At 36.5% G+C, this 14,974-nt stretch overlaps 1 protein-coding gene, 1 non-coding gene and 1 pseudogene across 7 annotated transcripts in view; 2 read left to right on the forward strand and 1 right to left on the reverse strand.

Moving 5' to 3' along the window:
- The window catches only part of Prpf39 (pre-mRNA processing factor 39), a 29,097-nt gene that overhangs the window by 12,032 nt on the left and 2,091 nt on the right, over positions 1 to 14,974 (forward strand). For all 6 annotated transcript variants that reach the window (XM_021201395.1, XM_021201396.2, XM_029540575.1 and 3 more), the window contains 9 exons: positions 939 to 1,106; positions 7,093 to 7,258; positions 7,774 to 7,881; positions 8,973 to 9,137; positions 9,456 to 9,582; positions 10,039 to 10,307; positions 11,311 to 11,495; positions 13,463 to 13,537; positions 14,846 to 14,960. In XM_021201395.1, coding sequence (XP_021057054.1) covers positions 939 to 1,106; positions 7,093 to 7,258; positions 7,774 to 7,881; positions 8,973 to 9,137; positions 9,456 to 9,582; positions 10,039 to 10,307; positions 11,311 to 11,495; positions 13,463 to 13,537; positions 14,846 to 14,960 — 1,378 coding nt within the window. The remainder of the gene's footprint in view (positions 1 to 938; positions 1,107 to 7,092; positions 7,259 to 7,773; positions 7,882 to 8,972; positions 9,138 to 9,455; positions 9,583 to 10,038; positions 10,308 to 11,310; positions 11,496 to 13,462; positions 13,538 to 14,845; positions 14,961 to 14,974) is intronic.
- LOC110324006 lies at positions 4,292 to 4,685 on the reverse strand (annotated as a pseudogene).
- Positions 10,361 to 10,446, forward strand: LOC115064499. The gene has a single exon (XR_003844336.1). It is a non-coding gene; the product is annotated as a small nucleolar RNA SNORD127 (small nucleolar RNA).

Below are 14,974 nucleotides of genomic sequence, written 5' to 3' on the forward strand. Positions count from 1 at the left end.
TTTCTCTGTGTAGCCCTGGCTGTCCTGGAACTCACTCTGTAGACCAGGCTGGCCTTGAACTCAGAAATCCGCCTGCCTCTGCCTCCCAAGTGCTGGGATCAAAGGCGTGCGCCACCACGCCCGGCCAAAAGATGGGTTCTTGTTTTGTTTTAGTTATTATGTAGTGTGCAAGAGTTCACTTGTGTGTGGGTCTATGTGTGTGGAGTCCCAGAGTTAACTTTTCAGGTATTTTCCTCAGTCAGGACCTTATTCACTAAAGTTGAACCCAGAGCTTGCCACTTGGGTTATTCAAGCCAGCTAATTTGCTTTGGGGATCCTGTGTCTCCCTCCTTTCCTAGTGCCAGCAGGCCGCCATGCCCATCACCTAGTATTTACAAGAATTCTGGAAATTTAAGTTCCCATTCTCACATTTATGATTTAGCACTTAACTTGCTGAGCCATCTCTCCATTCCTGAAGTTTTGTTTATTAAATATCAAATCTACTCATGGAACATATCTCTTGAAATCAGATAATATCTTAAAACACTTGCTTCCACAATACCTATTATAATTGGAAGGTGCTTTTGACAGTCTGTAAATTCTCATTAGCTTATATGACAGTTTGAGTCCCTGAGAGTCTTTTTTGCTAACATATTCCTTGATTGAGGTACAGGTGTCTGTAAATTCTTCAGTTCTCTGCACTAAAGGAACCTTTACATTTTCCTCTTCTGTGAATTGTGAATGTTTTACATTCTATAGAAGAGAAACGGTACTCATCTTTACCCTTTGGGCTTTTGTTTATTCTTTTGATCAATTCTGCTATGATTCCACTCTTTAATCCATGCTTGCTTAGGAAGCAACTAAATATAACTTTTATTTCTGTATTGCTTTCTAAATTTAGAAATACTTTAAAGTGATTTTATTTGGAAAGATAACTTATGAGCAATTTAATTTTTCAGAACTTTTGAGCATGCTGTTCTAGCTGCAGGAACAGATTTTCGATCTGACAAATTATGGGAAATGTATATAAACTGGGAGAATGAACAGGGAAATCTGAGAGAAGTTACAGCTGTATACGATCGTATTCTTGGGATTCCAACGCAGCTGTACAGTCATCATTTTCAGAGGTAGGTTGAAAGATCTTTGAAATATCTTTTGCTAGGTGCTTAATTCTCGATATTAAGTATTAAAATTTTTTTGATATGTTAGGTGAGATTTTATTGGATTAAACTTTCTAGAGAATCAAATTTTATGTCTTAATTTTTTATATTTTCCTTGTATCTTGTGAAATGTTTAATGATTTAATAGTTTCATATGGAAATTTTTTCTTGTTCATTTTATATACAAAGTACTCCAGAAAAGTGAAGAAATGAGAAAATAGAGTTTAATGAATGATTATTTGTAATACTAAATTTATATGGTATGTGGCAGTTAAGTGCTTTATTTTATTTTATTTTTTGAGGTAGTATATTGCTGTGTTTCCCGTGCTGGCCTAGAATCTTTAACCCTTCTGTCTCAACATAACAGGATCTGAGATTATAGACATAAAGCTTATAATCATGTCTGGCTTAACTACTTAATGATTTACAAAATGTACATTCCTGATGTGCATAAACATACCCAGAACAACAAAGACTGCAGTTTAGAGGCTAACTTTTTATCTTATTCTGTCTTTGTTAGTTCTTCAAATTATTAAGTATCATTCTATTTAAATTTTACTTTATGATTTTTCTGGATATAAGTTGTATTAAATAACTTAATAATTTTTCAAGGTAATTGTAACTATTAAAAGAATTCTGTATCATTGTTTCCATGTGTAGTTTCAATTTTGGTTTTTTTTTTGCTTTTGAGAAAGATCTTGCTAGGTAGGTAGCATGAACTGGCTTGAACCCACTGCGTGGCGCCTGTGCGCCTTGACCTTCCCGAGTGTTGTGCTTGCAGGTGCACGGTGCTCAGCTGCAAGATATCTCACTGCTAAGAGCCCAGAAAGGCTGATATGTATGAGGTTGTGTCCCTACTGTGGGTTTTGTTTGTTTGTTTGTTTTCTCAGTGTACGTGTATATAACATATGTACTTTGTTTTGGGTTGTTTTATTTTGAGACTGTTTCAGGTGACCAGTTGGCCTTGAACTCATGATTCTCCAGTCTCCACCTTCTAAGTGCTGAGATTTCATGTGTGTATGTACCACCATACCCTATTTTGTGTTTAATGTCGTATATGGAAGAAAAATTTAAATGATATTCTGAATTTATTTAATGAAAATTTATAAAGTACTATAGATATATAATATGCTAAAAATAGAAGTTACAGGCTTGTGTTAGAAATAGGAACTAGGGGCTGGTGAGATGGCTCGGCGGGTAAGAGCACCCGACTGCTCTTCCACAGGTGCAGAGTTCAAATCCCAGCAACCACATGGTGGCTCACAACCATCCTTAACAAGATCTGACTCCCTCTTCTGTGGTGTCTGAGGACAGCTACAGTGTACTTAGATATAATAAATAAATAAATCTAAAAAAAAAAAAAAAAGAAAGAAATAGGAACTAGTAGGAAAAAAGAAACATTGTAGTTCGGTATTCTGTCTCTATTATTGATGAGCTAGAACAGGTGGACAGGTTTCTAGTACATAATAACCTAGGTACCCACTTGCTAAAATAAATTACTACCATAAGTCTTAGTATTTGTATGCCTGTCGGACCAATGAACATCAGAGACAAGGCATTTTCATAGACCATGGTGACATTTAGATTACAAGACCTTTATTCAGGAAATAATATTACTGTATTATATACAGTAATGTAAATATTACTGTAACTTTTGCTTTTTGAGAGTTTTATACATTGTATCTTGATCATATTTACCCCTTAATTTCTACCTCTGCCAAATTTAGTGTGTATTTTTTATTATTTATTTATTTATTTATTTATTGGTTTTTCATGACAGGGTTTCTCTGTGTAGCCCTGGCTGTCCTGGAACTCACTCTGTAGACCAGGCTGGCCACGAACTCAGAAATCCNCCTGCCTCTGCCTCCTGAGTGCTGGAATTAAAGGCGTGCGCCATCACGCCCGGCTGTATTTTTTATTTTAATTAAATTTTTTACTTATACATTTTACATCTGTTCACTGCCTATATTGCCTGTATATGCTTGGGGTATGAGGCCAGCCACACTTAAAGAAAACTGACTCTTCCCCAGAAATCACTAACTGTCAGCAGTGTTTTAGGGATGAAGCTCATGAGCTCCTCTTGCCTCCCATTGTATCAGCAATTTTAAAGGTGCCATGATCATCTGGCTCTTACTTCAGTGCCTTGGGTGAAGCAGAACATAGTAGTGGGAAGCAGGAGGTGGCAAAAGCTGCTTCTTTCATGATTACCTGGAAACAGAAAGAGAAAGTCTTGGGGGTAAGGTAATACCTTTCAGACAGTCCCTATTGTTGAAATCTGTGCTCTCTAAATCTTTTTTATTTACCACTGAGTCCTTCCAAATCTCTTTAGGGGTTTGTTTGTTTGTTTTGTTTTGTTTATGGCTTGGGATGGTGATATGTGCACCTGTGTGCAGTTGTCTGTTAAGTCCAGAAGAGGGCTTCAGATCTCTTAGAATCATGGGTGTTGGGAACTGAACTCTGGTATGCTGTGACAGTGGTACATGCATGTGGTTAGCTAGTGAACCCTCTTTCTGCCCTCCAAATCTTTTCTTAATGAGTATTCTGCTTGATTTATTTTATTTTATTTCTGAGATATGATTTTCTGCATAGCCCTAGCTGTCCTGGAACTCACTCTGTAGGCTATGATGGCCTTGAACTCAGAGATCCACCTACCTCTATCTCCCAAGTGCTAGGACCTGCTGGGTACTTCAGCATGAATATGTTTGTCTGGGCAAGATGGGTCAGTGGGTAAATGGTTTTAATTGTAAGTCTTATGACCTCAGTTGAGTCATTGGTACCCATATTGTGAAAGGAGAACCCTCACTGTCACAACTTGCTCCCTTGACTCATTGCCCCCTCCAAAATAAGTAAATGTAATATTTTTGTTCCTTGTGTGTATCATATGAATATTTTACCTACACACACACACACACTCACACTCATACACATGTATGTATGTGTGTGAGTGTGTGTGTGCATGCACCGTGTGTGCTTGGTGCCTACAGAATCAAGAAATGTCAGCTCATCTCCTGGAACTGAGTTACAGACAGTTATGAGCTGCCCTGTGGGTGGTGGAAAAACGAACTTGGGTCCTGTGCAAGACCAGCAAGCCATCTTTCTTTTTTTTTTTTTTTTTAAACCACTCAGTCTTGCACTTTATTGTCATTGTCATCTCAGGCCTTGACTGCGAACTTGCGCAGAGGGTACAGCCGCTCCTTCTGCTGCTGCTTCTTGGTCTTCAGCTTCTCCTCGTGCTTGGTGAGCCGGCGGCGCATGGCTCTAGTCTTCTTGGGTCGCAGGTCTAGGGGCTTGTATTTCTTGCCCTTGTAGAATTTCCTGAGGTTTTCCTTTTGAGTCTGGTTAATAACAGTGAGGACCCGGGCGATGGATTTGCGAACGACTCGTATCTTGGAGAGCTTGGACGCGGCGCCGCCTGTCACTTTGGCGACCCGGAGCTGGGACAATTCCACCTTCAGATCATCCAGTTGTTTCAACAGCTCCTCCTTCTTCTTGCCGGGCAGGTCCCGAGCCTTAATCTTGGCCATCTCGGCGTTGTTCACGGCTGAGGCCGCCTGGTTCGAGAGAAAGAGCGCAAGCCATCTTTCTAGCTCAAGAGATATAATTGTTTGGTTGGTTGGTTGGTTGGTTGGTTTGGCTTTGCTTTTTCTTGAGACAAGGTCTCACTTGTGTAGCCCTGGCTGGCCTGGACCTCCATCTGTGGACCAGGCTAGCTTTGAATTCAAAGAGATCTGCATTGTATGTCTCTGCTTCTCTTACTGGGCTTAAATACCACACCCAGCAATGTGGGATTTTTTCTTTTAACTATTTGCATATTGGTGGGAACTTGTATATGCTCTTGTCAGTGGTTGAAAGGCTGAAGTCTTGTGTTTTTCTATCTTTCAGAAGTTTTCATTTTATGTATGAGTATTTTGCCTTCACATGCATCTATGAATCACATATGGTTCTGCTATATATGGAACTTGAATTACAGTTAGGATGTTGGAGATCGAAACCAGGTCCTCTGAAAAAACTAGCAGACAGTGTTCTTCTCCAGCTCCCTTGTTTTTCTTGATCACCTTACTCTTTGAGATAGGATCTCACACTGACTTGGAGCTCATCCATTGGTTGGACTGGCTGGCCACCAGGCCCTGAGAAGTCCTATCATCTATCTACCTTTCCAATATTAGAATGCCTCTGCCTCTCCAATGTTGGGATTAAAGGCATGTCAGTTCAGTCATTGGTACCCATATTATGAAAGGAGAACACTCACTTCTTTCTATTTATATCACTCTATTTTTCTTAAATCATTTCTAATAACAATGGAGGAAGAGAATTAAATGACTAGAAGTTGGACGATGCTTTATTCAGGGAAAAGTAAGGACATAACTATGTATTTATAGAATAGAGTCAATAGGATCTATTATCACATGGAATGTGAATGAAAACATAACTGGGAAAGACTAGAAGACAGTACTTGGTGGTGGGAGAGGGCTATCATTTCATAGCCCATCTCAGGTATATGTGAGTTCTAGGCAGTATGCCTTTAATCACAGCACTGGGGAGTTAGAGACAGGCAGATCACTGAGTTCCAAGCCACGCAGAGCAACAGAATGAGACCTTGTCTTGAAAAACAATCAAGCTCAATAAATAAACAAACACAAATAAATATAATATAGGAGATTCCATTTTAAAATCAAGATCACAAATAGTTTAGCTCCTCTTTACAGTTAAAATTGGAGTATATAAAGTAATGTTTACAAAATAGAAGGAGGGAGGGAAGGAAGGAAGGAAGGAAGAAAAGGTGTGGGGCTTGGTACCATGGGCCTTTAACCAAAGAAAGAAAGGAGGGAGGGCAGGCAGGCAGGCAAGGCAAGGCATGGGTAGGGTGTAGAGGTAGGTGGATCTCTGTGAGTTCAAGGCCATCTTGGTCTACAAGTGAGTCCAGGACAGACAGGGCTCTGTTTCACAGAGAAACCTTGTTTTGGTTAAAATTGTTGTTGTTAATAATATTGTTATTAATTAGACAAATAAAATAGTAAAATAACATGTTATTGAAAATGTGTTAGCTGGATGTAGCAGTATATTGCTTATAATGGATGATGCAAGTAAAAAGATCTTGAATTTTAGACCAGTGTCAGGTAGTGCATGTCTGAAAAGACAAAAAGTTTTTAAGTTTTTATACATTAGTAAAACTTGTTTACATTCATATGTAAAATGACATGTTTTTTTTTTTTTTCTGTAAACTCTTGACAACTGGATATAGTAATCTGTTATTTTACTGTTTTGGACTTCTGTTTTATTTTTGAGTTTTGTTGATAGAGTGATTACTTCAACTCTGTTAATGACTTTAGCAAGAAAGTATATAAAAAGTATGAGAATAAAAGAGAATTCTTGGAAACATAGGGTTAATGCCTGTAGTAATGGGAATCCAAAAGAGCTCAAGCAGCAATCAGAGAGATTTGAAGGAAAACCAAGGAAGTGGCACCTCATAAACCAAGCAATGAAGACAATTCTAAGAGTAAGAAGATATGGTTAGCAGCCTCGAGTGCTGAAGATAGAGGCTGTACTGAAGAACAGATTATACTTTGCATGTATGGTAATTGGTGACCTTAATTAAGCTAATGTCATTGGATTGTTAATGAATGAAGGAGTAAGTAATTGGTAGGTGATCACTTTAGAATTTTAATATGAATTATCTATGTTTCATTTAAATTTGCGCAATACATATGTTCTGTTTTATAGATAGACTAAGATTATGAGAAGAGAAATACAGTTAGAATTAGGTGTCTTCTACATTCCACTGCAAAGACAGTGGAATGTAATTATATATATTTATATATGTATAGATATTCATCAGTTGGTAGGATTTTACTACAGAAAAAGAGAAATGTTATATTTTTACTGGTTTCTCTGTTTATTTGAAGGAATAATATGTAGAAGGTACATGACAAGTGGCTTTTAATTCTTCCTTTAGATTTAAAGAACATGTACAAAATAACTTGCCTAGAGATCTTTTAACTGGTGAACAGTTTATTCAGCTGAGAAGGGAATTAGCTTCTGTAAATGGACACAGTGGTGATGACGGACCTCCTGGTGATGACCTTCCATCAGGAATTGAAGACATAACTGATCCAGCAAAGGTAACCCTCTTAGTCACATGGTCAGTGAATAGGAAACTAGGTAGCATGAATAGCATGGTGATAAAGTCTGGGCATTTAGATCAGTATGAATGATTTAAGAATGAATTTTAGGGGGAGAAAGTTTTACCATGAAACACCTGGAAGTAACTTAGTCTAGAAAAAATAATTTACTTTGATTGTAGTCTACTATTCGTGTTGTAGAAAATACATAAGAAATTGGCTTTTTGAAGTTGTGTTATAAATCATTTTTAAAGAAGGGTGTGGTGGCACACACTGTTAATGCCAGCATTTGGGGGTCAGAGTCAATTGGATCTCCATTAGTTCAGGACAGGCTGGTCTCCATAATGTATTCCAGGTTAGCCAGCACTATATATACAGAGACACTGTCTCAAGAAAACAAAATAAAACAAATACTCTACTGAAGAATGAAATATCTGTAGAAGATAACTTAAATGTGTGCTATTGAGAATTTTTAGTATATAATTTATAACATTTAATTTTCTTTTTTTTTCAAGCTAATTACTGAAATAGAAAACATGAGACACAGAATCATTGAAATTCATCAAGAAATGTTTAATTATAATGAGCATGAAGTTAGTAAGAGGTGGACATTTGAAGAAGGTGTAAGTGTTTTATTTTATAATAGTCTTTAAAATATATAAATAAGATATTTTTCTTATAGTAGTGACACACCATTGTGAATTTTTCTTTCTGTATTAGTAATAATTCAAAGTGTGCATCTCAGTTGTAATTAACATTTTTCATGACCAGCTTTACTGGTCTTACTACATTTATATTTCAAGTGCACGATTCCTTTAAAAATCAACTTTATTGTGTTAAATCTTGTGGACAATAAAATAACAGCTGTTCTAAGGGCTAGGCTCTAGTTTGTAGACTGCTTGCCCAACATACATGAATCCCTGAGTTTGATCCCAGCACCATGTATAGACCAGGTTGGATGCCAAGTCTTACAGTCTTAGCACTTGGAAGCTAGAGAAAAAAAGGTTCAAAAATTGAGAGTCATCTTCAGTTACATAATAAGTTCCATGTCAGCCTTGCTACATTAGACTTTAATCTCAAAAATTAAAAATACCGTGCCCAACCATTTATAGATGAATAATGTTTGTCTTATGAATTTAACTATTTTCTGTTTGTAAGGTATACTTTACATGCCCAACTATTTGCGTATTTGAAGTATGCATTTCATTAGTTTACATATATGTATTAACATCAGTGTAGTTGATTTACTTTTTTCTCATGTTTCCGCTTCAGTTTTTCTAACCCTGCTAACTCACCTGCATCTTAGCTTCCTCAGCCCCAACCTTAAGGTTTGATGTAGCTTTGTTTTTGTAAGTTGTTTTTGGTTTTTCGAGACAGGGTTTCTCTGTGTAGCCCTGGTAAGTTATCCTTTCATGACAGCCTGTGAATAGATATGTGTGTCTGTTGTGGCTGGCTATAAAATAGTTCTGATAAATGAACAATATAGCTTACCTTAGTAATAAAAATAAGGACTCTCTAAAAGACCAGCCTGATGTACATATTGAGTTCCAAGACAGCCAGGGCTATGTGTGTACACACACACACACACACACACACACACACACACTTCAAAATAGTAATGAGTTTTAAAATATTTTCTTTATATTTCTTTCATTATACTTCAAATATTTTGATTTTGGTTTACTTTTATTGACCTACAATAATATTTTTACAGATTAAAAGACCTTATTTTCATGTGAAGCCACTGGAAAAGGCTCAGCTAAAAAACTGGAAAGAATACTTAGAATTCGAAATTGAAAATGGGACTCATGAAAGAGTTGTGGTTCTCTTTGAAAGATGTGTCATATCTTGTGCCCTCTATGAGGAGTTTTGGATTAAGGTAAGAAAATGATAGAGTGTGCTTAACTTGAATACATTATAACATTGATCTAGTGACTAACCTTTTTTGTACTTCTGTTGAATGTTGTTCATATAACTATATCTGTTGCATTAGGAGATGGTCTGCTTGCAACCAGATTTGACTGCTGCATATGCCAACCTCGTTGCCTCTCTTCGTCCTTCCTTACAGAAACTAGTCTAGTGGTTCAATAAAGGTGCTGAATGGGTTTAAAAATAGAATTTTATCGTTCTGTCACATATTTAATCCATCACATGTTCAACTGTAAATTATTCAGTATTTCCTGTTTTTTGTATGTAGTATGCCAAGTACATGGAAAACCATAGCATTGAAGGAGTGAGGCATGTCTTCAGCAGAGCTTGTACTGTTCATCTCCCAAAGAAACCCATGGCACATATGCTTTGGGCAGCTTTTGAGGAACAACAGGGTAAGAAAAAGAATGTTCAGTTGATTTACTCTAATTAATTTATGTATTTACTTTATATGCAGATACAAGTAGAGTGCATGGGAATTTCAGGGACTGCACAAAACAGAGGGTTGAGGGGCTGAGAAGTGAACCTGGGTCCTCTACAACAGCAGCCAGTGCTGTTGAATCTTACTTTTAGCCCCTCAATTGCTGTATTAGCACTTTGTGTCAGGATGGAGTTACAGGAATTGAGAACTAAGGGAGGTATAAAGAAGAATTTCTATAAAAGCTTTATTGTTTCCTTAACGCCTTGCCATATCCTAAGAGCAGCTGTAGACAGTACAAAATAAGTAAGCGTGGGTGTTTATGCCCCATCCCAAGCTAGATTTAGACAGCAGGCTAATGTTTTTCATTGCTTGATATAAAGTCTATTTCAGAAATTTAAACAAAAGTATAAATATGTAATTACTATTTTAGGGAATATTAATGAAGCCAGGATTATCTTGAGAACATTTGAAGAATGTGTTCTAGGATTGGCAATGGTTCGATTGCGAAGAGTAAGTTTAGAACGACGGCATGGAAATATGGAAGAAGCTGAACATTTGCTTCAAGATGCTATAAAGAATGCCAAATCAAATAATGAGTCATCATTTTATGCTATCAAACTAGCCCGACATCTTTTCAAAATACAGAAAAATCTTGCAAAATCAAGAAAAGTACTTTTGGAAGCAATTGAAAAAGATAAGGTATGTACATTTTTAAACAACATCTTTCATAAAAAGCTAGTACTTTTTCCCTTTGGCAACGGTGATGAAAGATTTGGTCTATACAGTAATATATTTATTACTACATGAGGACAACAGTCCCTCTAAACTGATGTTGCCATTTTTAATATTTTTTTCTTTCTTTGTGTTTGAAGTGTGCGAAAATTATTGTTATTTAAAGTTGTAAATATTGTGTTCTTTGTAATTAACTTTCAGAAATTATAGAAACTTGATTGTTAAGGATAAATGGCCTGGAAGCAGCATTTGTGAACAAAAGCATAACAGTAGCAAACAAAGCAATATAGTGATACTCATCTTGCATGTGGTTCCTTTTATGTAACAGGGAATAGAAACTAGTAGAAGTGTCTTATTTTTAGGATTGTGTTGTTGTTGCTGTTGTTTTTTTTTAAGACTGGGTTTCTCAATGTAACCAGCCCTGCCTGTCCTGGGCTTGTTTTGTAGACCTCAAACTCACAGGGATCCACCTGTCTCTGCTCCCAAGTGCTGGGATTAAAGGCATGTGTTGCCACATCAGAGTCATTTTGTAGACTTTAAACTTTATTGGGCCTGTTGAATGATACAAGTTTATAATTACTTATAGTCACAATTAGAGGTGTAGTATAGATATGCTTTTATATTGTGTTTTCAAAGTTTTATGTTTAGTCATCTAGTTAATTAACAGGATAATGAACTTCAATTGATTAGCATGTAAAAACACACTTGCATACTATGGGAAATGATTGGTGGTGTCATAACCTATTAGTATTGCTAAAGAAGCATAAGGATTGTGACCCAGTAATAGAATACTTATGTACAGTACTCAGCACCCAGCTCCACAGGACAGGAAACATATTTTCCTGAAGAATATATTTTACTTCTCTATAAAAACACTGACAACAGACATGAGTATATTTTAATCTTAAATATTTATGCTTTAATCAAAATATTATAAGAATGTTATTAATTTATACTGCTTTTTACTCAGGAGAACACAAAGTTATACCTCAATTTACTTGAAATGGAATACAGTTGTGACCTCAAGCAAAATGAAGAAAATATCCTTAATTGCTTTGACAAAGCCATACATGGTTCATTGCCTATTAAAATGAGAATTACATTTTCTCAAAGAAAAGTGGAATTCCTTGAAGATTTTGGTTCAGATGTTAATAAGTAAGATCTTCATCATCTTTTAAAATAGAACATGAGCACTGTTATTTTGAGAATTTGATAGTTATTATACAGTAATACATTGCTAAGTTTATTTTTAAAACTTATGATGTGTATGTATGGGAGTTTGTGCATGTTTAAAGATGTATGTAAGGTCAGAAGACAGCATCCCTGGGGTTTTTTCTCCAACCATTTGCATAGGTACTTGGAAACAGATTCAGGTAACCAGGCTTACTCATGCTTTATGTGCTGAACTGTCTTACTGTATTATTGTACCTAATGCTAAATTTAAAAGTGTTTAGGGTACTAAATGTGTGGAGGTAATACAGTTTTGTAAATGTGTGTATAAGATGTAAGCTTTATCATCCCTTCAAAACTATTTTCCGGTTTTTAATCAGTTTTATGTGTGAATATGTAATGGTGCACATGTGGAGGTCAGAAGACTTGTAGCACTTCATTTTCTCCTTCCTTCATGTGGGCCCCACAAAAAGAGAAGTGTGATAAAGATTGAGCTATGAGACACACATGAAGGTTGGTAGGAAGGATGGCTGTAGTTGATGTAAAGTTCAGGGTGGGGTACTTTTCCGTCATGTACAAGGCCATTCATTGCTCAGCAACATTCACAGAGCTGGGATAGGACTAATCTGGAATAGGAATGCCATTATATCTCAAGTTTGAAAAGAAGATAGATAATGTGATCACACAGACCTTGCCTAGTGGCCTTTTCCTACTAAATCATAAAAAAGCTGAAAGTTAAGGGTGATTTAAGGATAGATGTGGATCTAAGCTTACACTTTAGTAAGTTTGATAACCCTGAAAGTAGAAATACAACAGTTCAGGACTTTATCTCTTGTTGTGATATAATCCAGTGCCTAATAGACATGTCCCTTTGCTGACCTGATTTAGAATAATTTCTACCGAAACCATACTAAACTTGTGTGTTTATGTATATGGGTATGTTTTGATGGTAAGTTTTCAGCTTAACACAGCAGCTAGTATTTCAGTTCTTGAAACCTTGCTCAGTATTTTATATTTGTGTAGTATAAATTTCATAGCTAATTAATGAATAATTTTGTCTTAGTAGATGGAAGCTCACTCAGCTATCCAAAATTTTCAAGTTAAATATTAGAAAGATGAAATTAGACCCTGTTTTATAGTTTCTGTTCCTAACTACTTGATATGCTATATAGTCAGTGTCTTCTGTTTTTACACTGAAAAACGTGTACAGAAGAAAAGATGTTCTGTAATGCTAGCTTTTCCTTGGGATGGTGTGATTCTATAGTCCAACGAAAGTATATGAAATAGCATATGCTTGATCTGTATGGATCAAAATAGATTTGTCATGCTTTCTAGAAGACGTAGTCTCATTTAGTTCCTACTGGATTCTGATGGAGAGGACAGACATAGTCCCATAATGATGGGAAATACGTGGTAACAGTAATGTATATGATTGGAATAGTACGTAAAGTAGTCTAACTATGGAAGCCAAGGCCTTGTACATGGTATGTAAGTGTTTTACCCACAGACCCACTGAACCTACTTCTACAGAACAAGAGTTTTGTTTTTTAAATTGTAGCCCTAGCTAGTTACCTGCTTTCTGAGTGCTAGGATTAATGGCATGAATACCACACCTGGCCAGAACTAGGACCTTGATTGTGTTTTGCCTTTTAAGTTCAGAGCTTCTGCTGTCAACAGTAAACTCCTGAAACTGGCATATACAAACTTAAATGAAGGTAGTAATGGCCAGACAAATTAGTGGTTCAGTGAAAGGATACTATGTAGGCCGTTAAATGTAATTTAAGTGTAGGGAATCAAGAGATCAGGACCAAGATTTAAATCTTAAAAGAAAAGACAAAGACCCCCACTTAGAAAGTTATATAAGCTGTTTTTTTTTTTTTTTCATGGAAATAACTTTAAATCTTTTGTTAAAATTAGACATCTCAAAAGAATTGTTTTTTCTTCCCCCTCAGGCTTCTGAATGCATATGATGAACATCAAACACTTCTAAAAGAACAGGATACTTTAAAAAGGAAAGCTGAAAATGGGTATGTAATTTCTTGATAAGTCAGGAAAGGATATGAAAATGCCCTTTAAAATACATCCTCTTGAGTTATCTCTATATTGTGAAATGTAAATTTATGTTTTGAAAAAAATAAACATCAGTGATTTATCTCAGAAGTAAGTACCAAGGCCACTGTCAGCCTGCCACTCCCTAAGGTCCAAAATCAGAGTTGGAAACATAATTATTGTCTACAGACAATCTGATTTTTATGTATTAAGAATTAAAAATGTGGGGCTGGTGAGATGGCTCAGTGGTTAAGAGCACTGTCTGCTCCTCTGAAGGTCCTGAGTTCAAATCCCAGCAACCACATGGTGGTTCACAACCACCCATAATGAGGTCTGACACCCTCTTCTGGTGTGTCTAAAGACAGCTGCAGTGTACCTAATTTATAATAATAAATAAATCTTTGGGCCAGAGTGAGCAGGGACAGAGCAAGCGGAGTTGACCGGAGGGAACAGGGTTGACCAGAGCAAGCAGAAGTCCTAAATTCTTTTTTTTCCCCTTTGGTTTTTCGAGACAGGGTTTTTCTGTGTAGCCCTGGCTGTCCTGGAACTCACTTTGTAGATCAGGCTGGCCTTGAAACTCAGAAATCCGCCTGCCTCTGCCTCCCAAGTGCCACCACCGCCCAGTAAATTCAACTCCCAACAACCACATGAAGGGTCACAACCATCTGTACAGCTACAGTGTACTCATATACATAAAATAAATAAATCTTTTTAAAAAACAATTAAAAATGTATACTACCATGCCTAACAATTCATTTTTTAAGCATCAAAGACAAATGTAATACTAGTAGGTTATAATCCAGACCCCAGGCCTATTTGCCCCCTCTGGCATAAAGACTAGAGCATATAATTTTCTAGCAAGGGGTTACTCTGTATAAATGGAGTTGTAGATTTATGGAGAGTTAAGAGGCTAAAAAGATCAGAGTGGGAAAAGGCTTTGTTATTTCAGAAGAATCTGAAATCTAGTACATGAAATTGCAGGCTACTGTTGTTGGTCCATTGAGGAGGACAGGATCAGTCCCTTATGCTCTAGGCAGCAAATCTAAGTATCAACTCATGAATGTATTAGATCAATGGTGTAAAGTTCTTAGGTTAGAAAAGTTTCAGAGATTGCTCCATAAATATAGGTAAACTGAGCTTCAGTTTAGTCTGTTTACTACAGTTTTTCTTTACTGGCTAATGACAGTACCTTGCTGCCAAAAGATGACTGATATTACTAAAACAGCATCTAGGAAAGTTCATATATGTGGGAGTTTTGAGTTTCTATTTTTACCTTTTACATATAGCTCAGAAGAACCAGAAGAAAAGAAAGCACACACAGAAGATTTGTCATCAGCACAGATCATTGATGGGGATTTACAGGCAAATCAAGCTGCATATAATTACAGTGCCTGGTATCAGGTAAGTCTGCATCA

Source organism: Mus pahari, chromosome 7, assembly GCF_900095145.1.
Source record: "Mus pahari chromosome 7, PAHARI_EIJ_v1.1, whole genome shotgun sequence".
Classification (NCBI taxonomy): Eukaryota; Metazoa; Chordata; class Mammalia; order Rodentia; family Muridae; genus Mus; species Mus pahari.